The sequence below is a fragment of the Pagrus pagrus genome, assembly GCF_965226575.1.
Source record: "Pagrus pagrus genome assembly, chromosome: 14".
NCBI classification, from domain to species: Eukaryota; Metazoa; Chordata; class Actinopteri; order Spariformes; family Sparidae; genus Pagrus; species Pagrus pagrus.
Genome location: NC_140198.1, coordinates 17,636,453 through 17,656,498, shown reverse-complemented (window position 1 = coordinate 17,656,498; position 20,046 = coordinate 17,636,453). Strand labels below are relative to the sequence as shown.

The 20,046-nt window shown below is 40.6% G+C and overlaps 3 protein-coding genes across 3 annotated transcripts; 1 reads left to right on the top strand and 2 right to left on the bottom strand.

The window, feature by feature from the left end:
• The first annotated feature begins 656 nt into the window (after window positions 1–656).
• LOC311268876 (cobalamin binding intrinsic factor-like) lies at window positions 657–2,059 on the top strand. The gene is made up of 4 exons (XM_084372806.1): window positions 657–720; window positions 824–965; window positions 1,527–1,660; window positions 1,955–2,059. Exons 2-4 carry the CDS (start codon window positions 874–876, stop codon window positions 2,023–2,025), a joined length of 297 nt encoding a protein of 98 aa, XP_084228932.1. The 5' UTR covers window positions 657–720; window positions 824–873; the 3' UTR covers window positions 2,026–2,059.
• Window positions 2,060–7,124: 5,065 nt separating this feature from the next.
• On the bottom strand, window positions 7,125–11,747 carry hinfp (histone H4 transcription factor). The gene is made up of 9 exons (XM_084373185.1): window positions 11,266–11,747; window positions 9,717–9,943; window positions 9,462–9,573; window positions 9,139–9,291; window positions 8,944–9,021; window positions 8,190–8,310; window positions 7,951–8,089; window positions 7,748–7,872; window positions 7,125–7,664 (listed from the first exon to the last, which is right to left on the bottom strand). Exons 1-9 carry the CDS (start codon window positions 11,423–11,425, stop codon window positions 7,307–7,309), a joined length of 1,473 nt encoding a protein of 490 aa, XP_084229311.1. The 5' UTR covers window positions 11,426–11,747; the 3' UTR covers window positions 7,125–7,306.
• A 1,885-nt stretch (window positions 11,748–13,632) lies between these two features.
• Window positions 13,633–18,943, bottom strand: dpagt1 (dolichyl-phosphate (UDP-N-acetylglucosamine) N-acetylglucosaminephosphotransferase 1 (GlcNAc-1-P transferase)). The gene is made up of 9 exons (XM_084374663.1): window positions 18,467–18,943; window positions 18,213–18,333; window positions 17,909–18,122; window positions 16,254–16,400; window positions 16,051–16,135; window positions 15,771–15,959; window positions 15,569–15,656; window positions 14,404–14,559; window positions 13,633–14,310 (listed from the first exon to the last, which is right to left on the bottom strand). The coding sequence occupies exons 1-9, from the start codon at window positions 18,619–18,621 to the stop codon at window positions 14,245–14,247; spliced, it is 1,221 nt and encodes a 406-aa protein (XP_084230789.1). The 5' UTR covers window positions 18,622–18,943; the 3' UTR covers window positions 13,633–14,244.
• Window positions 18,944–20,046: the final 1,103 nt, after the last annotated feature.

Sequence of the window (20,046 nt, the reverse complement as noted above, 5' to 3'; positions counted from 1 at the left end):
GATCTGCCTCCTTATGGCTGCTAATATTACCAGCCGGGATCACATTCATAGGTGATGATGATCGCAAAAGCTCACACATGTGATCAGGCCTGTTAATCAGGCTCAGGTTCGCTCTTTGTTGACATGTCAGCGTCCAGAATAAAGATGGATGCTGTGCTGTGCATGGGCATTTTCAAGGCTGCACACAGTGGTGCTGCTTCAATCTGCTATTGTACTTCAAAGGCCAAATCCTGATTGCATAATGTAATATTAGCCTGGAGGAATGAGTGATGACCTTTCTCACAGCCTCTGTGGAATAGTCTTAAGTTTGCACAGGTAAACTGTAAAACCAACTCACCAGTCTCATTCATGCCTTCTGAGAAATCCAGGAGGCAGGCCATTAATCAGCTACATGATCATTAGGTCACTCCAGAGATAATAGTGTTTCGCCATTCATAAACCACACATTAGCAAGTGACTGATTGCGCCATGCAAACACTGGTGCTTTATTGTCAGTGTGTGACTGTGGATATTTTAAGTCAACAAAGACGCCTTTGCAAAGTGAAATGCTGACTGCAGGGGTGAAAGTGTTCAAGGGCTCACAAATGAGGGTTAGGCACACTATAAGTACTGAGGGAACATCTGATGGGGATGCATTGTACAGGATGGCACGAAGAACAGCTGCTCTCCTCTCTGTGGGCCTTCTTCTGTTGGTGACACAAGGAGCTCTCACAAAGACAGGTGAATATTCAAGAAATTTTTAATTTGCAAGCTTAAATGACTCACTTTTTTGTCCTTGTATCTTGCACAGCATTATTATAACTGAATATGTTATGGTGTACAGATCGAGGGACTCTTCCCGTCAGACTGTTTGTGGAGAGTGACCTGACTAACATGACCCCTGAGTCCTATTCCAGCTCTGTGGTGGAGGGAGGCGTGCTGCTGGGCGCTCTGAGGAGACTGCAGGAGACACAGCACGACTTCAAGTAAGATCACCCGTGACAACCCCGTCAATTTCCCTTCAAGATCATCGTTTATTCTTCAGCGTTGCTCCTCTGTTCCTCCTGCATATTTAAGTTTATGATATAGCATGTGACATTTCATGTGACAAAAGCCAATCCAGTTCAGGTGTGAAATCATTTTCTTTTCACATGTTAAAATTGTTGTTAACATGTGAAAATAGCCAGTCATATGTGAACGCGTGGAATTCACATGTGCAGAAGCAAATTTAATGTGATTTCATGTGAAATGTTTGTGGAAATTCTTATCCACATGTGAAATAAAGCTAATCATATGAATATATGTAACCCACATGTGAAACTGTAAATTTCACATGTCAAAATGTTAAATCACATGTGAAAATGTACAGTTCACATGTGAAGAAGGAAACCTCACCTGATTCCATGCGCCATGTATATTTGCACATGTGGAAGTTTTGATTCATAGGTGACAAAAGCCACTCAAAAAACTTCCAGTTCACATGTGAAATTGTGATTTTTGTACATGTTCAAAGAAAAATTTCACATGTGACTTTTTCTCACGGGCAGGTTCACAGTGAAGGAGGACCCAGACTTCGGTCTGTTGCTGGAGAGTGTGAATGGAGTAGCTGGAAATGAGCGCGAGCAAACGTACTGGGAGATCCTGTCGAAGAGCTCAGGAGAGTACAGGAGGCTGGATGTGGGTGAGTATCCTCCACAGAGTTTCAATACAGCATATCTGAGGCAGGCTTAATGAGCTGTAATGAGGCAGGGGAATTGACTGTCCTCTCACTTATTGCCTCTGGATGTCCTTTAGTGTGATTATTCTAAAATCTTGTTGTTGTGATGATATTAGTCACTCTTATCTTAATTATATTTGGTGTGATTTCTGCTGCTCATGAGCAGGCTGTTCAACTATACAGCCATAGTCAGTAATTTGGATTATTTGAGTTTGGATTAAAGAGGATCTATTAATAGATAATTGTCCCTTTTCACAGGAATTGGCTGCTACACACCTAAAGCGGATGAACAAATCCTGCTAAGGTTCACCACCTGGCCTCGACAGTGAAGAAGAAGAAGCAGTAACTCCTCATGATCAGATGTAGCAGAGAATCAACCTTGATTTCATTTTTTCTGATTTGTGCATTTATGGCTGTCTGTGAGGTTTTCAAGTTCATGTAAAGTGCAAAGTGGTGCTGAATGTTGTGACAATAAACAAAACAGCAACATCTAGTGGCTTTAAAGAGCAATGTCATTTATCACATCAAAGTTTGTGAGTCTGTGCGTCAAATTCTATCAAACATATGAGCAAATAATCACATAGTGGCACTGGTTGAAAAATATGTGCAACATTTATTTACATTGAGTTAGTTATAATTATTTGACTCAAATATATAGAGTACCAGGACTTAAAATACAAGAAATATGAGACCATAAGAGAAGAAATGTCACTGCCCATCACAATTGTTTGAATGCAGGGAGATTGAATAACACTGGGACGTGAGCTGCAGAGCAACTGTTGTGAGTGGCATCGTTTTGCAGCTCATGACTACTTAAAGACTCAAGTCTGTGTAAGGAGACTGCTGCATATTCAGGCTTTGAATTGAGCTGGGAATAAAGCATAGAAAATAAAAAATTGGGTGTCTGCAATGAGATTAGAGTGTGGTTGTTATGCCTTCAGAGATGGCAGCATAATCCATTCTTACAAATGCACCAGACATCATAATCACATTAATATAATCCATCTTTATAGAGATAAAGACTTGATTTCACAATAAATGCTACAAGGTGTCACTGGCAATGGCCTCCTGGATGCCCTTCCAGTAGACAAAACGTGGTGAAATGTTAAATAATACATTTTAAAAAAAATCAAAATCAGGGTTTGTAACTAGTTCACCATAAACGTTTCACGACTTTCTGAATGCTGGTTCCCATTTCATTTATTTCGCCCCGCCTCTCAAACATCCCGAGTCAGCCACTGCAGAACGTGCACAGTCTGCCACCTTTAAGAACAAGGTCTTCAACACTCCTCGTGTTAACTGTGCTCCCTGACCAAAGCTGCTCCCTTTGTAACAAGATTAAGGTTTCATCTCCTTACGGGACAGATGGACGAGGCAGAGGTGCTAATCTCTGCGGTTTCACTTCCCTCTCTCCTTGTCTTTATCTTTATTTCTTCAGTTGTCTTAGAGACACAAACATGTTTACAGACACACAGATGGGAGATATTCCTGGTAGGTGTAGCCTGTGACTTGAAAGCACTAAGTCCTTTCAACCTAACAGAGAATGCTGTCTGAGCTTCCAAATACTACAATCATTTGCTCCCCAAAATCAGCCTCTTATTAAAAACAGACCTCAACCACCTGCAAATTCATTACAAATAATTATTTGACCCAAGTTGACACAGCCTCTCAGGCTGTTTTAACTGAGTAAAATTCACTTCGCTTTTCTTTTGTTGACCCTCTCACAACATCACACAGATAGACTGAATTTAGCTTTGCTTGTAATTCACTGCTGACTCAGAGGGATTTGAACCTCAGGCACTGAAATCTTCATGTCGTTGTGTAAAACCTATATATAGAAACCAAGAAGACATTGTTGGCTTCAGTGTGCCAGAGAGATTAAATAAATGTCTTCAAACATCCTGATTTTGGTCCTCTGATTGGTCCACGCAATTGGATGAAGCAGCAAAAACATGCTGTGGGGTGTGTCTCCTCTTCATCCTGTGTCTCACTGTTCAGTCCACATTTTCTTCATGTGTTAGACTGCAGATGCTATAAATCAAAAGACAAAAGTGTTCTTTGCATCGGATTCCACAAAGAAAAACCGATAACTCATGTTTGAAGCAATCAATAACCACATTTAAGTGTATTTGCAGTGAGACAACATTGCAACATGCTCACATATCATCAGTTCAAGTCCTTTCATTTATTTATTCTTTCTGGTGCGGCGGGGAAGCGACTCACGACATGATAAAGCGCAGTCACAAATGCAGGGGACACACTGTGAGAAGAAGCGCTTCCAGCCAGTATCCTTCTTCTTACAGTTGTCTATCCGAGAGCAGCCTTGCTTGGGTGGGCCGAAGTAGCTTTTATATGCGCAGGTGGAGTTGCACGTCCCATTGAGTTCCCTCTCACTGACTTCAATCCGCCCCCGCTGACACATTCCTGAAACGCAGGTAGAAAGAAATCGTGAGATGAGCTTTGAAGGTTCATAAGCATGGACTGATTATGAGTCAACGGGCCCCTGGGCACAGACATCTAAAGGGCCCCCAAACCCTCTTTTACAGGAGCAAACCAAAACTCTACAAGAGTCTTTGTAGCCATTTTGTGTCTCTTTATGGTAAATGTTTGCAGCTTTGTAATTGTTTTATGTCTCTTCATAGTGGTGTTTGTCTCTTTGTGGTAAGTGTGTGTCCCTTTGTAGTTGTTTTGTCTTTCTGTAGCAGTGTATGTCCTTTTGTGGTTGTTTTCATTACTTTGTGGTAGGTGTTTCCCATTGTAGTTGTTTTGTATCTCTTTGTACTTTTTTTGTCTCTTTGTGGTAGGTGTGTGTCCCTTTGAAGTTCTCTTGTGTCTCTTTGTGGTAGGTGTGTGTCCCTTTGAAGTTGTTTTGTCATTCTGTTGCTATGTGTGTCCCTTCATTTTTGTTTTGCATCTCTTTGTGGTAGGTGTGTGTTCCTCTGTAGTGGCCTTGTGTCTCTTTGTACATGTTTTGTATCCCTTTGTAGTTGTTTTATGTCTCTTTACGCTAGGTGTATGTTCCTTAAAAGTTGTTTTGTCTCTTAGGTGTGTGTCCCTTTGTAGCTGTCTTGTGTCTTTTTGTGAACATTTGTAGTTGAAAAATTGACTTTCACAAAGATTCGTTAAAGGTCACTTCAAACAGACGCTCTGTGCCCAGTAGGCCTGTTCAGTCATCCATCTATGCTCATAAGAGATCACCAAACGTTTGTGTGGTCAGTGTTTACTCACGAAGGCAGAAAGGTTTCGGGGTCCAGAGGCCATTCTGCTGGCAAGTTCTGGTAGGGCTTCCCACCAGCATGAAGCCAGGGCGACAGGTGTACCTCACCACAGAGCCCACCCACCAGTCGTTACCAAACACTGCTCCATTATAGTCCACATCTGGCCTCCCACAGTTCACTGCCATGCAAAGGGAAGCAGATGCAAAGGCAAAGCACGACACAAAGCTGCACAGCAGGCTGATCAGACAGGGTGGGTTGAGAAAAGTCTCCTCATTCTTTAAGATAAACTATTCAAAACCCTCTTGGGTTGCTCTTGCTGTAGATGAAACTACCAAACACTATATTAAGTAATAAAATGAGCTCAACCTTAAACAGCAGTAAAATGTAAAACATACATTAATGCAGCGCTAATATTAATCCTTAAACTTTAAAAGTAATCGTTAAATACTGGCAGGGACCATTTTGCTGCAAAATGAGCACTTTTACTTTCATATTTTATGTAAACTTTGCAGATAATACCCACATACTTTTAATTTGAATTCAGGACTTATGCTTGTAGTGAAATTTTCACAGTGTGGTATTAATACTTTTACTTAAGTAGAGGATCTAAATACTTCTTCCACCACTGGTCTTACCTCTGCACAGGGACTTGTAGCCGATCCAGCAGCAGCTCGAATCTCCACAGCGATCTCTCCTCAGCTCCTGGTGCTGCGCTGTACAGCCTCCCATGCAAAGGGGCGCTGACCCGGACCAATAGATGTCATCTATGAAATCTGGTTCAGGAAGCCATTCTGTCTCAACTACAGTGAAACATTTTTATTAGCTTTGACATTCACCAGAACTGGAAAAATCACTAACACTCATATATAAAGAAACTGGAAATGTTCTCAGGCTTTAAGGCCCAGACTAAGAAAGATGTTGTTGTTATAGGGATCCATAAGAACTGTACCCAGTGCAAGTAGACGTATTGTACAGTTCATGATTGAAAAATAACATTACACTGACATTGTAAGAGGTCTTACCACTACCTTCCACCTCTTCAAGCCATTCAGGAAACTGGGAAATGGCTCTTTGGAAGCACCCAAACAGCAGCAGCAGCAGCAGCAGTGGATATAACGTCATGGTGTCCATCTTCTGATGCAATCAGTGTCTGTGAAGAACTCCAGATGGATCTGTGAACTGAGTCTTGCAGTCCAGACACATTGTACACGTCATCATATTTGCAACAGACATGAAGCCATTAGAAAGTGTCCCAGCAGAGTTCACTGACTGCAGAGTGAAGAGGCAGAGAGCGTTAAGTAACACTTACACTAAGCTGTGTGTGTGCTGCCTAATCTGCTACACACAGCTAATGCCACTACGTGCTGAGTAGACGCACTGCTTTCGCATAGGTGTGTTATGATTAAAGTCATGAGAGCTTTCTATAAGATCAAGGCAAAAACAGGGATGGGATCACGTTGTATTTGCAGGTGTAGGGTTAAGAGAAGCAGTTATTTGGTTGACTACAATTTGCACTCAAAGCAGATATTGTGCCTTTGAGCAGAATAATTTTTCGCCTAAAAATTATGATTCAATGGAGGAAAGTCTCACTAGATTTATTAGCTGGAATAATGGGGAGACAATATTTTAGTTTGATAAGCTAAGTACAGTTTGTCTCCTAAGAGGTCTACCAACACATTTTAAATGTCTGTTCTAGGAGAGCCTGATGTTATTGAGCTGCAGTAGAGCACTTATGTACAGCAGGGGGCGCCATAATGAAAGTACAGATAGCAGATAGAGAGAGATGAAAATAGAAAAACATTTCTCTTTATTACTTGTTTATAGTAATGATGCTGAATTTTGTGCAGCATTAAAAAAGACATTTAATGTGCAACATTAGAGGCAAAAAAACTTATAACATGATTTTTGCAAACATTTTGTCAGTTTGTTTATTCACGCATCAAAAAATACGCACACTCTGAGCTGATGAGGTAGAGCCCTCTTTGCTGGATTTTTCACAAATATAGTAGTAGTGACTATAAATGCTAACACACCATTGTGATGGCTTCATGCTGATGTACTTAATCTGAAACAGAGAATGATCACCCTCTCTGCAGTGCAGCATTATTATCTGTCCAGCTGTCTGAAGATTTTACAGTATGAGATTCAAGGAATTAATTGAAAATTATATAAAAATACTGGCCAACAGGGCTTCAACACACAAATAAAAACACATTTAAACAGGTTTATTACCTAATATAGGCTGAATACAGATCATGATGGAGTACACATCCCTTCAGTCAGACATATCATTTGTAGTACCTTCATATGTTTGCCATGAATCTGAAACGCCACAGCTGGTTACAGAATGTCTTGTCATGTGTAATTCTTGTAAGCAGGACTGATGTGGCAGTCAAACCACCTGCTGCTGAGCAGTATCCTGGAGCTGCTGCATGACAGAGTCGTCCCCTGCTTGTGACAAACCTCCAGTGAGAACGTACAACATGCCCTCCTCCTGACTGCCCTCCTCAGCGCTGACGGCGGTCTCCTCTGCCCTTTGCTCCTCAAGCAGCACCCCTCTCAGTTCCACCTGCAGCTCTGAAGGAGCTGCGCCCGGGGACTCTTCCCCCATCTCCTGGCCTTCAGTCTGGTCCTCATCCTCCTCGTCCGCTTGCCTGTTTTGTCTTTCCCTCATCAGCTGCTCTGTCAGTTCCACGCTCTCGTAGCGGATCAGCTGCAGCCGCAAGAAGCCGTCCTCGTGCTCCTTGTACCTGACAGAGTGGTGAAGAGGCCATCAGTGCTGCAGCAACCCACACATCTCATAATCAGCACCACTAGATTGTTCGAAACTTACCTGAACCTGGGGTGTCCAGAGGGCCATTTGAATTGGTGCTTTTTGTGCAGATGAACAGTGAGGCTGTTGCCCCTGGTGAAGCACTTATCGCACACGTGGCACTTGTAGCGAGCAACAAAATTCCCCTGGTTACGGAAAGGAAACATTAGAGAACTATAAATGACATTAAATGAGCAGTAATTTGAAAAGAGTTCCTCTTTCACCTCGTGTTCTTTCTGGTGGTGAATCTTCATGGTGCCGATGGTACGGGAGGTGAAGCTGCAGCCGGGAGTATCGCAGTGGAACGCCGGCTCGCTGCTGTGGGTATCCAGGTGTTTGCGCAAATCGATCAGATTCTTACACCTGCAAATAGAAAATCAAATGTGGGAGTATGAAGTAAACAATAAGTTAATGTTTAGTTTGATCTTGTTTCGCACTGCTGTAGCTTCAGAGGATGCGATACCTGTATTCGCAGTATTCACAGCTGTATGGCTTCTCGTTACTGTGGCGAAACTTGATGTGGTTGCGCAGTGAAGACGGCGATGGACAAGTCATCTCACACAGCGGGCATTTGTAGTGGCTCACTGTACCAACAAGACAAAGACAAACCAGTGACAGATTAGCTCATCTGATAATACTGCAGAGCTGGACACCAAAGTGTATCACATGGTCAACCGGTCAAAAATAGACAACTTTTATTTATGCTCGTGTCAAGTCAAGAAATCCTGGTGAAATAATTTATTCTAAAGCTTGACACTGTTGCTATAACAACACAGACATCTAGCACAGAGATGTCTTTGCTATAAGAGTTGCTCAGAGGGATGCAGGGCTCAGAAAGTTGAAGTTTACTATGTTTAGTGATGTTTATGGGTACATAAACATACCGCTGCAGAAGCTCAACTGGCAGTGTGTGTGGGTGTGAAGTATTTAAGGATTTGTGGAAACACCAGCAAAAAAAAAGAACAAAAAAACACAAAAATGCAAACAAAAGGACTGATTATAATAATAGATAGGGATTATTGCAGCTCTAGTGTCAACCTGGCCGACAGTCTGAAAATATAAAGGCGTGTTTTGAAAAATGGTTGTTTGTAATACAAACTGTGCCTGGTTTTAACTTATTTGGCTCATACATGCAAAAAGTGCAGTATAGTCTTTATAGTCCTCCCCAGTTCATGGGAATTATGACTACTAACAGTGATGATGGCGATGGGACTGACCGTGGGTTCTCATGTGGTCTCTCAGCAGTCTTTCTGTGGCGAAACGTTTGGAGCAGTGAGAACACTGGAACCTCTGACCTACAGCACAAATTCACACAAAGCAAGAATTACTAGGTGATACAACCCGAACTTAAAAAAAGTCACCAACACTGTTAATATCTTTTATGTTTTAACATAATTCCGACAGGTCTTTACCTTCCATGGCGTTCTGCCGTATGATGTGGTCAAACAGCTTGGTGTTGTTGGCGTACATCCCCCCACAGCCCGGACACGCCACCACCTTCTCCTGGGTGTGGCTGCGCAGGTGCTCCCGCAGCTTAGGACGCCCTTTAGCGGTGGCTTCGCAGTCTGCAGAGTGACAGAGCCTCGACTCAATAACAATTTTACATTCTTAAGTACGGAGCCAAAAATATAATCAGCATTTTAAACTTCTCTGACAATTAATCAGTTGTGTGATCTTTAGTAACATTGATATTCTGACCTATAATCTTAATGGAAAATCTTGTTAAATGACGCACCTTTCCACCCACAGCGGATTGGGAATTCACAGTCTCCTGCTGGTATATCCATGCACTGGCTGTGCATCTCCACATGGCGATAAAACCACTCTGGGTTTTCAAAAGGTTGTTGCTTTAACAAATAAAAGAAGAAATACATTTGGACAAAGACAAAGTTTAAATTCTACTTCACAGACACTCAAAGGAAGAAATCGTCCTGTTTATCTCAACTGTGTGCACATGAAGGTTTAGTAGGCGGCCCTGTGCCAAGATTACCTCACATTTGTCCCAAAGGCAGATAAAATTGTCAGGGATTTCTGGGATGGTATTGTGGTTGTGATAGCCGATGGAGCAGGTGCCTAACTCTGGCTGGGCGTTAAGCACCTGCTGACCCAACTGCTTCAGCTTCGTATGGTAACAGTGAAAGAACAGATGTCTCCGCAGCTCTTCAGGACCCTCCAGAGAACAGAAACCACAGTCTCTCCAAAGACAGTTTCTCTCCGCTTGGAACAAAAAGGAAAGAGTTTGCATTAGTAGGAAACATTGTTTTTAGGGTTTCACAATGCATTAATATTTCTTGTTTATCATCACTTATTCAAAACTTATCAAATTAAATTAAATCAAATGAATTCATTTTGCCTTCAGTCCGGTCTTCAGCAAGTTTAACAGATGCTCAATTAAATGGAGGTCAGGCAAGCGAAGAAAATACGACTGTGTAGCCATGAAAACTCTTTACCCTCGGCCATTGTTTTTTTGCTTCAATAGGGCTGCAATTTTTATTGTTGATTAACCCGCCGAATATTTTCCCGATTAATCAATTAGTATTTGGTCTATAAAAGGGCAGAAAATGTCCATGTGCTTCTCAAAACCCACAATGTCATCTTCAAAAGTCTTGTTTTGTCCACAACCCAAACAAATTCAATTTACTGTCATAGAGGAGTAGAGAAACCAGAAAATATTCACATTTAAGAAGCCGAAATAAGATAATTTTTTCCAAGATGTTTGAAAAACTGTTATGCAAATTTTAGTGGACAGTATCTGCCAGAGGGTGTACTCCTTTATTCAGATAAAATAAGGGATGCGCAATGTGAATTTTTTTCTGCTGACGCCAATATTTACCTGCTTCTCATGGTCCATACAGATGAGATAACCGATAATTTCACTTTTATTATTTCAAAAAGAAGTTCTAAACCTGTTATAAGAAAGGATGAGATGTGCTGAGCAAAAATGGATGATTTAGTATTTCATAGCTCTAACAAGAGCCGTTAGGAACTCGTAGACTTTTTCCCACATATGTTTCGATTACATGGATGCTTCCATCTTTTGTCATCCATCATTTTCTGTTAAAAGGGTTGTCTTTTTGTCAATATGGCAAGTTTTTCCTCACTCGAATCGAGGGTCTAAGGACAGAGGATGTCATTCACTGTACAGATTGTAAAGCCCACTGAGGCGATGTGATTGTGATTTTGGGCTGTATAAATAAAACTGACTTGATTTGACTTGTTCTCTGTGTTTATTGGTGTATCACAAACCAACTTTAAGGAACAAATTACATAAGGCATATTATATCATTTGTTGTCCACTGGAGTGCACAGATGTATTTTCAGTCAAGGAAAAACTTTTGTAAAATCTGGATTTAAGTATTTCTGACACCTAATCTAGTCAATACACACACACACACACACACACACACACACACACACAAAGTCTTCTCTTCCCTGAGCCATTTTGAATTTATGAAGTCATATCTCAAATAGACCAAGACATAAAAAGATAATAATCAATTGAAAGTGTGGTCAGGACTCTGAAGAGTAATACTTCTCACCTTCTGCCTCCTCCTCGTCCTCTTCAGCCACGTTCAGAGCATTAAGGTGACCCTCCGCATGCTTACAAAAGTTCTCCATCCGACTGAACGACTCCTGACACGAGCTCCACTCACACTCCAGCTTCAGCGCCTTCTTATGGATCCGTTTGTTGGGCGGCATCTCTCCGAGTCGGAGCAGGGCTAATGTAGTGTGTTTTAGACAGGCTGAGACGATAAACGCCGCCCAGGTGTGACCATCACTGACAAACAGAAGGTGTTAGCTAACGACCAGTGTCTGTAAAACATTCAGCAGCTCTGACAGAGCTTCACAAACATCCTCCTCAAACACTTTGGCACATAAAAAAAACATGAAAAGCGTCAAATTCTCACATGAAGAGGAGATTTAGTATCAAAACGTGGCTTTTAAAAGCGCTGACACATTGTAAACATGGGTTGTTTTGGCCAGTCACTAGGAACGCGGGCTGTGTGTAGCGCAGATGGCTCCCCAGAAAACACGCGTTGCTACTTCAACAGTTCCGTGTGTCACATGTTCCGCTTTAAAATCTCATTTTTACTTCAAGTCTTTGCCATTTCATTTTGGGATAATTAAAGGTGCACTATGTAGTTTTGGGCACGAAATTGTAAACAGAAGATAAAGATCTTCATTGACTGATTTTTTTTTATGCCTAAACAAACTATAAGACAAACTCTCTTTGTTTTCATGACTATAAACCGAATAAACAAACTGACCTTAAAGGGCAACACAATTTCACACTATTTTACTTTGTTTATATGTGGCGGACCCTGCCACCTTTCTAGCTTCCAACAGTGTTCTGGAGACCTTATTTTCCTCTGAGCACAGCTTGTTTATTCAGTTATGGAAATCATAAGTATTTCATTCAGTGCCATTATTCTTGTAAATATTCAAATTCCACTTTGAATTTCTTCACCTAAACTACATAGTTTTCCTTTAAAGTTAAGTAGTACAGTGCACTTCTGAAGTACTCTTACTTAACATCAATATTTTAATTTTGTGCTGCTTTATACTTCTTTTCCACTACATCTCATTGGCAAATGTGGTACAATTTGGCAATGGTTATTTTGCAGTTATGGTTACAGTTTATAGATGCGGATTTTACATACATCTGTTTATGCAGTGTTACAGATCAAAATACTATATAATACATAGGATTTCTGAGCCCCATACTGATGTCTAAGCAGTTTAAAATCTGATAACAATATAAACCTATATTCAGTTTTCTTCTTTTTTGATAAACAAACATACCAACAAGAATTTCTGATAAAAATTGGTTTGGCTTTGGTTAATAGAGAAATGTGACCAAGATGTTGGACACAAAAATTAAAAAGTCATTCATTATGTACTCACCCTCATGCCCATGGAAAGGTTCATAGTCCAAACAAACATTACTGGAGCTTCACAGCAGAACAGTGTTGCAGCATTCTGCTAAACAACTGAAGTAAATGGGGACTTGTTTTAAAATGTAAAGAACACAACCGAAAAAGACATGAAATGGCTCCATGCAACTTGTCTGGTGTAATTCAAGTCTCACAAAGCCCAGAGATTTCAAATCGATTTGAAAAGACCTTAACGTGCGATTGCTTTTATCTCAGCTGCAACAGAGAAGAGTTTGGGTGGAAAAAACCTTTTGTAAAATCAATTTTGGACCTCTGGTCTTCCAGAGTCTTGGATTACGCCCGACAAACTGTATAGAGCCATTTTATGTTGTTTTTAGTTGTCTTAGTTGTCATCTACTTCAGTGGTTTTACAGAATGCTACAGCGCTGTTTAACATCTTGATCACATGTAATAGCCAAAGTCAATGAGGATTGTTATCAGGAATTCTTGTTGATATGTTTGTTTATCAAAGAAGAAGAAAACAACATTAACATAATCATTTTGCTGATAATACCCAAATAAGATTGTGAATGGAAGATTTTTACTTGGCTACGTCTTATTTAAGAAACCTAATACTTCTTAAACCACTGCAAATAATAACGATGGCGCATTATTATATCTTAATAAGCTTTTATTTCTCAATTTGAGCCTCTCGTCTCAACAGTAAACAGTTTCCCACTTGTACTTACATTCCTACATAAAATAGTCCAGTGCCTGTTGAGTTTCACATTGTCACGTCTGCTGAACCCTTGGGGGGGAAAAATGCTTCATAAAAATACAGCTATGCATCCAATAATACCAAAGTATTAACTCATCCCGTCACCCTCCATAGACCTTAATTAACTTTTACAAAGATCCAGACACTATAATCTCACTTCATCTTTTCTAATTTCCCCTCTATTTACCTGTCTCCACCTAATTCTCTGTGACAGCCTTCAGACTGACGCCAGCCTCCTTATGTTTTCACTGCTATTCTTCACAATCGGTATTCTGTGTGCGTTTGTTCGGAGGTACAAAAAACAGAGAACTTTCCCACTCATGTTGTATGGATTGATTGGTATGAGTGAGGATGAAGTGTGAGTGGGTACATTTTTGCTTCAACAGCTGATTCAAACCACTTTGTGAATGTTTTTAGGGCACTTCTAGATCCTTAAATCTGATATCAAACGGTCACAATTTAGTAGCAGTCAGCCACTGGTGCTGGGTGACCAGAAGACTGAAAGTCATTCCCTCTTACTGCATTTTCCTTTAAAAAACCAAGTATAAAAATATACTTTCAGGTTGGACACACGAGAGAATTAAGACTCAGTCACGTTTTCCTGCTTGCAATCACTGAAACCAGGAGAATAACCAACACTTCAGCTGTTGACGTCCGATCGTTAGCCATCTAAGCTTGTATATGAACATGTTTAAAGTGAATTATAGCTTTAAACCTTGCACCGTGTCTTTACTGCAGGTACAGTCAGAGGCAGGAAAGTTACAGTGAGGTAATGGACTCAGATGAAACATGAGCCTGCAGAATAGTTCCATAACAATATCATATTCTCTCCGTCAGTCGTTCCCTCCTCCGTCCTGGAGAGCTGTCTAGACGTCGTAGAAGAGACGCACCAGATGATAACGAATCCCGAAAGCCACTGCGCTGCCCATCACCTTAGAGAGACGCAGACATGAGCAGTGAGTGAAAAATTCATATTTCCTACATTATTCAGGGTGTTTGGATACAGCAGGTGTTTTTTATTATACCTGTATGATGAGCATTATGACTGTGAGGTTTCTCTCATGGGTGGGACCGAGCAATTTCAGTACCAGATTTATTAAGGTCATGTTGTTGCATTCAATAAATTCATCATCTCCCTCCTGGCCTCTCCGCACCTCGAGCAGCTTCAATAACTCTGCCACCTGTTGAGGATTAAAGGCGTTATTGTTATCAGCCAATAAACATAGTTGGAGGCCTGCCACTGGTGTGTTTACCCAGCTAGACCAATCCTCACTCCATGCACTCATTTAATAGCTGACTTGGTACTAGTTGTCTGAAATTGCTGCCAACACATCTATTTGTTTCAGGGATTCAAATAGTAATATAGAGAAGTGAAACAAAATGGCAATTCTGTCTGATTATCAGGATAATTAACACGGGAATTCAAATTCATCTGGTAAGAGACTTGTCTGTGTTCAGTAGTCAAGACACAGAGAATCAACTCACAAGGTAATTTATATTCAATTATGTCGATCACTTAATGGTCCCATATTGTAAAAAGTGAGATTTCTGTTTTTTTATTATAAAGCAGGTCCAGGAGTTACATAAATACAGTGAAAGTATCAGAATGCTCAATCCGCCCATATTCAGAAGCTGTAACTACAGCAACTATACAGCCACGCCACCAGAACAACTGTGGTTGCAAAAACATGGGCAGAGCCTATGCAGAAAAGCAGTGAGCCTGCTATGCTTGTGAGAGCTGACAAATTAGAGCAGACTGGGCTAATCGGCAGGGGGGCCTTAAAGAGACAGGAGCTAAAACAGAGCATTCAGACAGAGGGTGAATAGAGGTGCTGCAGCAATGTACAGTATGAGAAAAACAATGTCTTACACCCAAAACAAAAGTATGAACCTGAAAATGAACATAATATGGGACCTTTAATTGTTTAAGTATATAAGCAAGTTGAATTGCCAAAATATGTATAGTTCAAGTTTCTCCAATGCTAGTCTTTGCTGCTTTCTCTGTTTTATATCATTTTTAATTAAATATCTTTGTGTTTTTAACTGTTGGTCTGACAGAACAAGAAACCGGAGGACATTACTCTGGCCTATGGGAAAATGTGACGGGCATATTGCACCATTTCCTGAATCTTTTAGACAAATTGGCTGAGCAATCAGTAAAAAAAGAATACACAAGTGCAGGAGCTTTACCGTCAGAATGAGGTTTCCTAATTTCGAAAGGTCCTTTCTTTTGAATTTCGAGTAGCTCATCCCCAGTTTGCCTGTGTCTGGATTCAGCCTTTCATTAGCAGTGACATTGGGAGAAAGACAAAAGGAACAAAGATATAAATCACTATAAATGATTAATGAAAGATATCGCAAACAAAATTGAAGTCCATCGGCAGAAGGTTACCTGGGGAGCCGGTGTCTGGGACAGGGGATGACATGAAAAAGCTGAGGCAATGAGTAGATAAAGTTAACCACTTGAGGAATGAAGAACAGCAGCATTGTTTTGCTGAAATGTCCCAGGATGCCGACTACAGCAAACGTCATCCCAGCAAAGTAGCAGAAAGTGTCACCCACGAACACAGATGAAGGGTACCTGTGACAAAACAGGTGGCAAGTTGACAGAATGAAGGGGCAATGATATATCATTTTTCCTAAAACTGCCTTAGGTATTAGGCTTAACTTACCAGTTATGGTAAAAAAGTGCTAATGTTGTGAAGAAGAATGGTATCATGAAGTAGAGGGAGAAAACATGGTCGTCACGGTAATCTCCTGACGGATTGGAAAACACAACAAACCAAATGTCAGTGTGATACAATAACTCCAAACCCATATCCACAACATTCAGGACTTGCAGTGCAGAGGGTGAGAAAGGAAACAAAGCACACACCACTGAGCTCCAGCAGGTTGAAGACGATGATGGAGCCGGAGATAAACAGGGCTTGACCTGACTCGATGCCATTGATGCCCGCTAGGATGTTGATGGCGTTTGTGCAGAACACTGCGAGCATTCCCATGTAGACGTAGTAGAGAATACCTGCAGGAGATCAGAAATAACAGCATTAACAGGATGACTGAACATGAATGCAACAGGAGTGCCATTATTTTTCATTTTATCTAAATGTTATAATATTTAATTCATTATTTATGCATCCATTGTGAGTAGCATAAAGGATCACAACATAACTGGTTGATTCTTATTCAAAACAAAAAAGGGGCAACATTTCACCACAACAACTAACTGCTGCTAACTGTAGCTACCGTTAGCTCAGTTAGCTGTGCAGCTAGCAGTCCAGGCTGAGGTCTTGGAGTATCAGGGGAGGGTTGGTGTTTGCTTGGGACCAGGTATTTTAAAAGGTTTAATTTAAAGCAGAGTGCGACAGGTCACAGGGTCAGAGTTTAGGGCATTATGGGTCATGTTTTGATGCCATGTAGCGATGTCATGGGCCAGGAGCATTATGGGTCAGAAACAACATGGCAGCAGAGGGAAAACATACAGCTCCAAAATGATGTTAATCTACATGTGGTCCATGAGGCGCACATGGTAGCTGCCTTTCATTTGTTTTGTATTTATGCATAGTGTTGGTTAGTGTGCCTTCACATGGACAATGTGTTTAATTTATTATTGTTTGGGACTGCTCATCAGAATCAGAAATACTTTATTGATCCCCGAGGGGAAATTGCTTGCGTTACAGCTGCTCCTATTCAAGTCTTAGAAAATATGCAGAAAAATGAAAACTATATTTAAACAAAAAAAAAAAAAAAATAGAATAAAAATATAAGAAATGTACATTCTACTAGAAATATATCTATATATACAGTGTAACAAATAATGCTGGGTTATTGCATATTATTTGGTTTGTCAACTCAATACAAAATACAAAAGAGAGAAACAAAGTGTCCAGAGTCCTCCTATTGACTCAGAGTGTCTGACACTCAGAGTGAGGAGTTGAACAGTTTGATGGCCACAGGCAGGAATGATTTCCTGTGGCGCTCTGTGGTGCATCTTGGTGCGATCAGTCTAGTACTGAATGTACTCCTGTGGCTGAACACCACGTCATGGAGTGGATGGGAGCCATTGTCCAAGATGACATGCAACTTGGACATCCTGCTCTCTAATACCACCGTCAGAGAGGAGAGATTATCAATGAACACTAGCTTGAGAGACTTTAACAATGACTGTGAGAAGCATGTTTTATGTATTTTGTTTTCATGGTGTCTGCTGAGGAAACACAGAGAGAGAGAGAGCTAAAATAATATTTCAAAAGACATCTGTACGATGTGTGGCCATTATTTCATGGGACCTCTGTAGCTACACTGGTTGTATAATGATAATTAAATTGGGTCTCATGTGTTTTTCCAAAGTTGTTTACGCATGTCCATTTGCAACTACAACTTCAGTGGCTCCTGATTAAAAAATAGAAGAGAGACAGCAGATGAATGTGTTGGAGAGATTATATGTCCCATCTGGTATGAGAACATCTTGGGATCTCCCAGGAGAAGCTGAAGGATGTGACTGAGGTAGACAGTAGATAGTAGACTCACCCAGATCCAAGTGCAGACCCAGCAGGGCTCTGAAGGGCTTGGGCACCACGATGACCGTGTTGCCAAAGTTGGTGAAATAGACCATGAGCAGCGGCAGGGAAGCCATGGTGGGAAGCAGGAGCTTGTGCCTCCACCGCAGATTCAGCACATCATCAGCAAAGCCCAGGAAGATCATGCAACAGATGGCCAGAAGAGCACCAATCAGCTGTACAAACTGATCAACAATAAAACAACAACAACACAGAGAGTTAGGACTGCAGATTAGAGAGAAACACACAAGTTAACTTCACATTAATGGACTCACCTCATCATGTGGGAAGCCCATGCACTGCTCTCCCATAAAGCAGCTAAGGAAAGGCACTGGGATGAAGCAGAAGAGGATGATGAGGAAGACCGTCCCACTGATGACTCCCTGGGACTCTGGGCTGCACAGACGGATGACCAGGAAGAGAAACATTAGAGCAGGAAAACAGCAACATCTGACTCCCAAACTGGACATATATCACCTGTCACCAAACGGAAGAGTGCAATCACTGGGCAGATAAGAAAACAACTCACACTTCCTTTTTGGTTGTTTTGTTTAGGTCCATTCCGTACAGCCTGGCTGAGATGAAATGGTCCTTGAAAGCAGGAATGAGTTTCAGTGTGGCCATGCAGCCGAGAGCCGACATGAGGCCGTTGATCACCAGCGGCAGGACGGGAACTGGTGACATGTTTTCAGGCAATTTGGTGGCTCGGTGTCAGACAGAGCAAATCAGGTTTCTAGCTAATCTGACGTTGCCCCTTGAGGCAGTCGATGAACGAGCGGTGTCTGTCCTCACTGAGGTAAAAACATGACATATCGTTGTTTTAGAGCAAAACACACCTCCGAGAGTCCGCTGTCAAAGACGAATGGGTCCCCACGTCACGGTGGTAGTCCATATCATCTTTCATTACGGGCTGTTGATGCTATTATCTGTTCACTGCCTGGTTGTCTTAACTCCACGTCTGTTATCAGTTTACCCGTTAAGTCCCGAGTGCTACGAGGAGGTTATACTTCCGGTTAAACTCTTCAAAATAAAATATTATTTAAAAACGTCTGCGATGCTTGTTTTTTGTTAGCTTGAATCTCTGGTTGAAAAAAAGGTTTAAATATTTTTTGTGAATGTACACATGTTGCTGTCTTTTATATAATATCACAACATTTGCTCTGTTTTCTAGACCGGTCTTTACATCGTTACTACTCACTTGACACACCTGTAAACAAACACCAGCTTCCGGTCACGGCCAATCCAATCCGCGGTTGACACGGAAGTGACATCTTCTTCTGTGGTGCAGCAGCATGTACAGCTGCAACTGACTCCACTTTCACTTCAGGGCATTTTAAATCCTGGATCAAAAATGTTGTAATTGTGTTATAAGAAACTATATAAGAAAAATAAAAACAAATAAAACAAAACACAATCAGTCAATTAGCCTAATAGACTAAGAATTATGTATTCTAAATATTATATTAAATATATTTAATATTGATGATAATATGTAGCCTACTCATTTTGTGAACATGATATTGAAATTACAGACCATATAGTTTGCTCTACAGATAATCTAACATTTAGTATTGTTTTGCAAAACAAAAATGATGAACTCTGTTGTCATGAAATCATCCGACAATTTAGTTTTTTTCTTGAATAAATTCAGTTGTATTTAAAATCTTCAAAAATGTGTATGATACATTTTCTAAATTAGCGAACTGACATAAAACTGTACATCCCCTTGTATGTCTTATCCCCTTGATATTTTTATTTTTGTAATATTACATCTTTGTTCAGAACTTATTATTAAAAGCACTGAAATTAAATGGTCAAATCCTGTTTTATAATTATCATTATTGTGTAATTAGTGTATATAACTATATTTTATTACAGGCCTACACATTGAATGTTAATTTTACCTGACATACTAAGAGAAATAAAAAAAAAACAAGTACAACAAAAGTTAAATCCCAATCTAAATCATTAATACAACGGACAATATAAAATTTAAAACATGAGAAATAAATCTGCTTTTACAAAAAAAAAAAATCATGACAATTTGTTGCGTCTTAAATGTTCCGCTTTTATTTTGAAGGCTCCACATTTCACTTCCCCCTCGGCGCT

Bases quoted from the DNA above. Each gene is read 5' to 3' on its own strand.
- LOC311268876 (XM_084372806.1), top strand. From the start codon at position 874: ATGACCCCTGAGTCCTATTCCAGCTCTGTGGTGGAGGGAGGCGTGCTG. The intron at 966-1,526 runs GTAAGATCACCC...TCTCACGGGCAG, and splicing joins GAGACACAGCACGACTTCAA to GTTCACAGTGAAGGAGGACC. The intron at 1,661-1,954 runs GTGAGTATCCTC...CCCTTTTCACAG, and splicing joins GTACAGGAGGCTGGATGTGG to GAATTGGCTGCTACACACCT.
- hinfp (XM_084373185.1), bottom strand. From the start codon at position 11,425: ATGCCGCCCAACAAACGGATCCATAAGAAGGCGCTGAAGCTGGAGTGT. The intron at 9,292-9,461 runs GTGCGTCATTTA...GTCACTCTGCAG, and splicing joins AATCCGCTGTGGGTGGAAAG to ACTGCGAAGCCACCGCTAAA. The intron at 8,311-8,943 runs GTCAGTCCCATC...TTGTTGGTACAG, and splicing joins AGACCACATGAGAACCCACG to TGAGCCACTACAAATGCCCG.
- dpagt1 (XM_084374663.1), bottom strand. From the start codon at position 18,621: ATGTCACCAGTTCCCGTCCTGCCGCTGGTGATCAACGGCCTCATGTCG. The intron at 18,123-18,212 runs GTGAGTCCATTA...ATTGTTGATCAG, and splicing joins TGGGCTTCCCACATGATGAG to TTTGTACAGCTGATTGGTGC. The intron at 16,401-17,908 runs GTGAGTCTACTA...GATCTCCTGCAG, and splicing joins GGGTCTGCACTTGGATCTGG to GTATTCTCTACTACGTCTAC.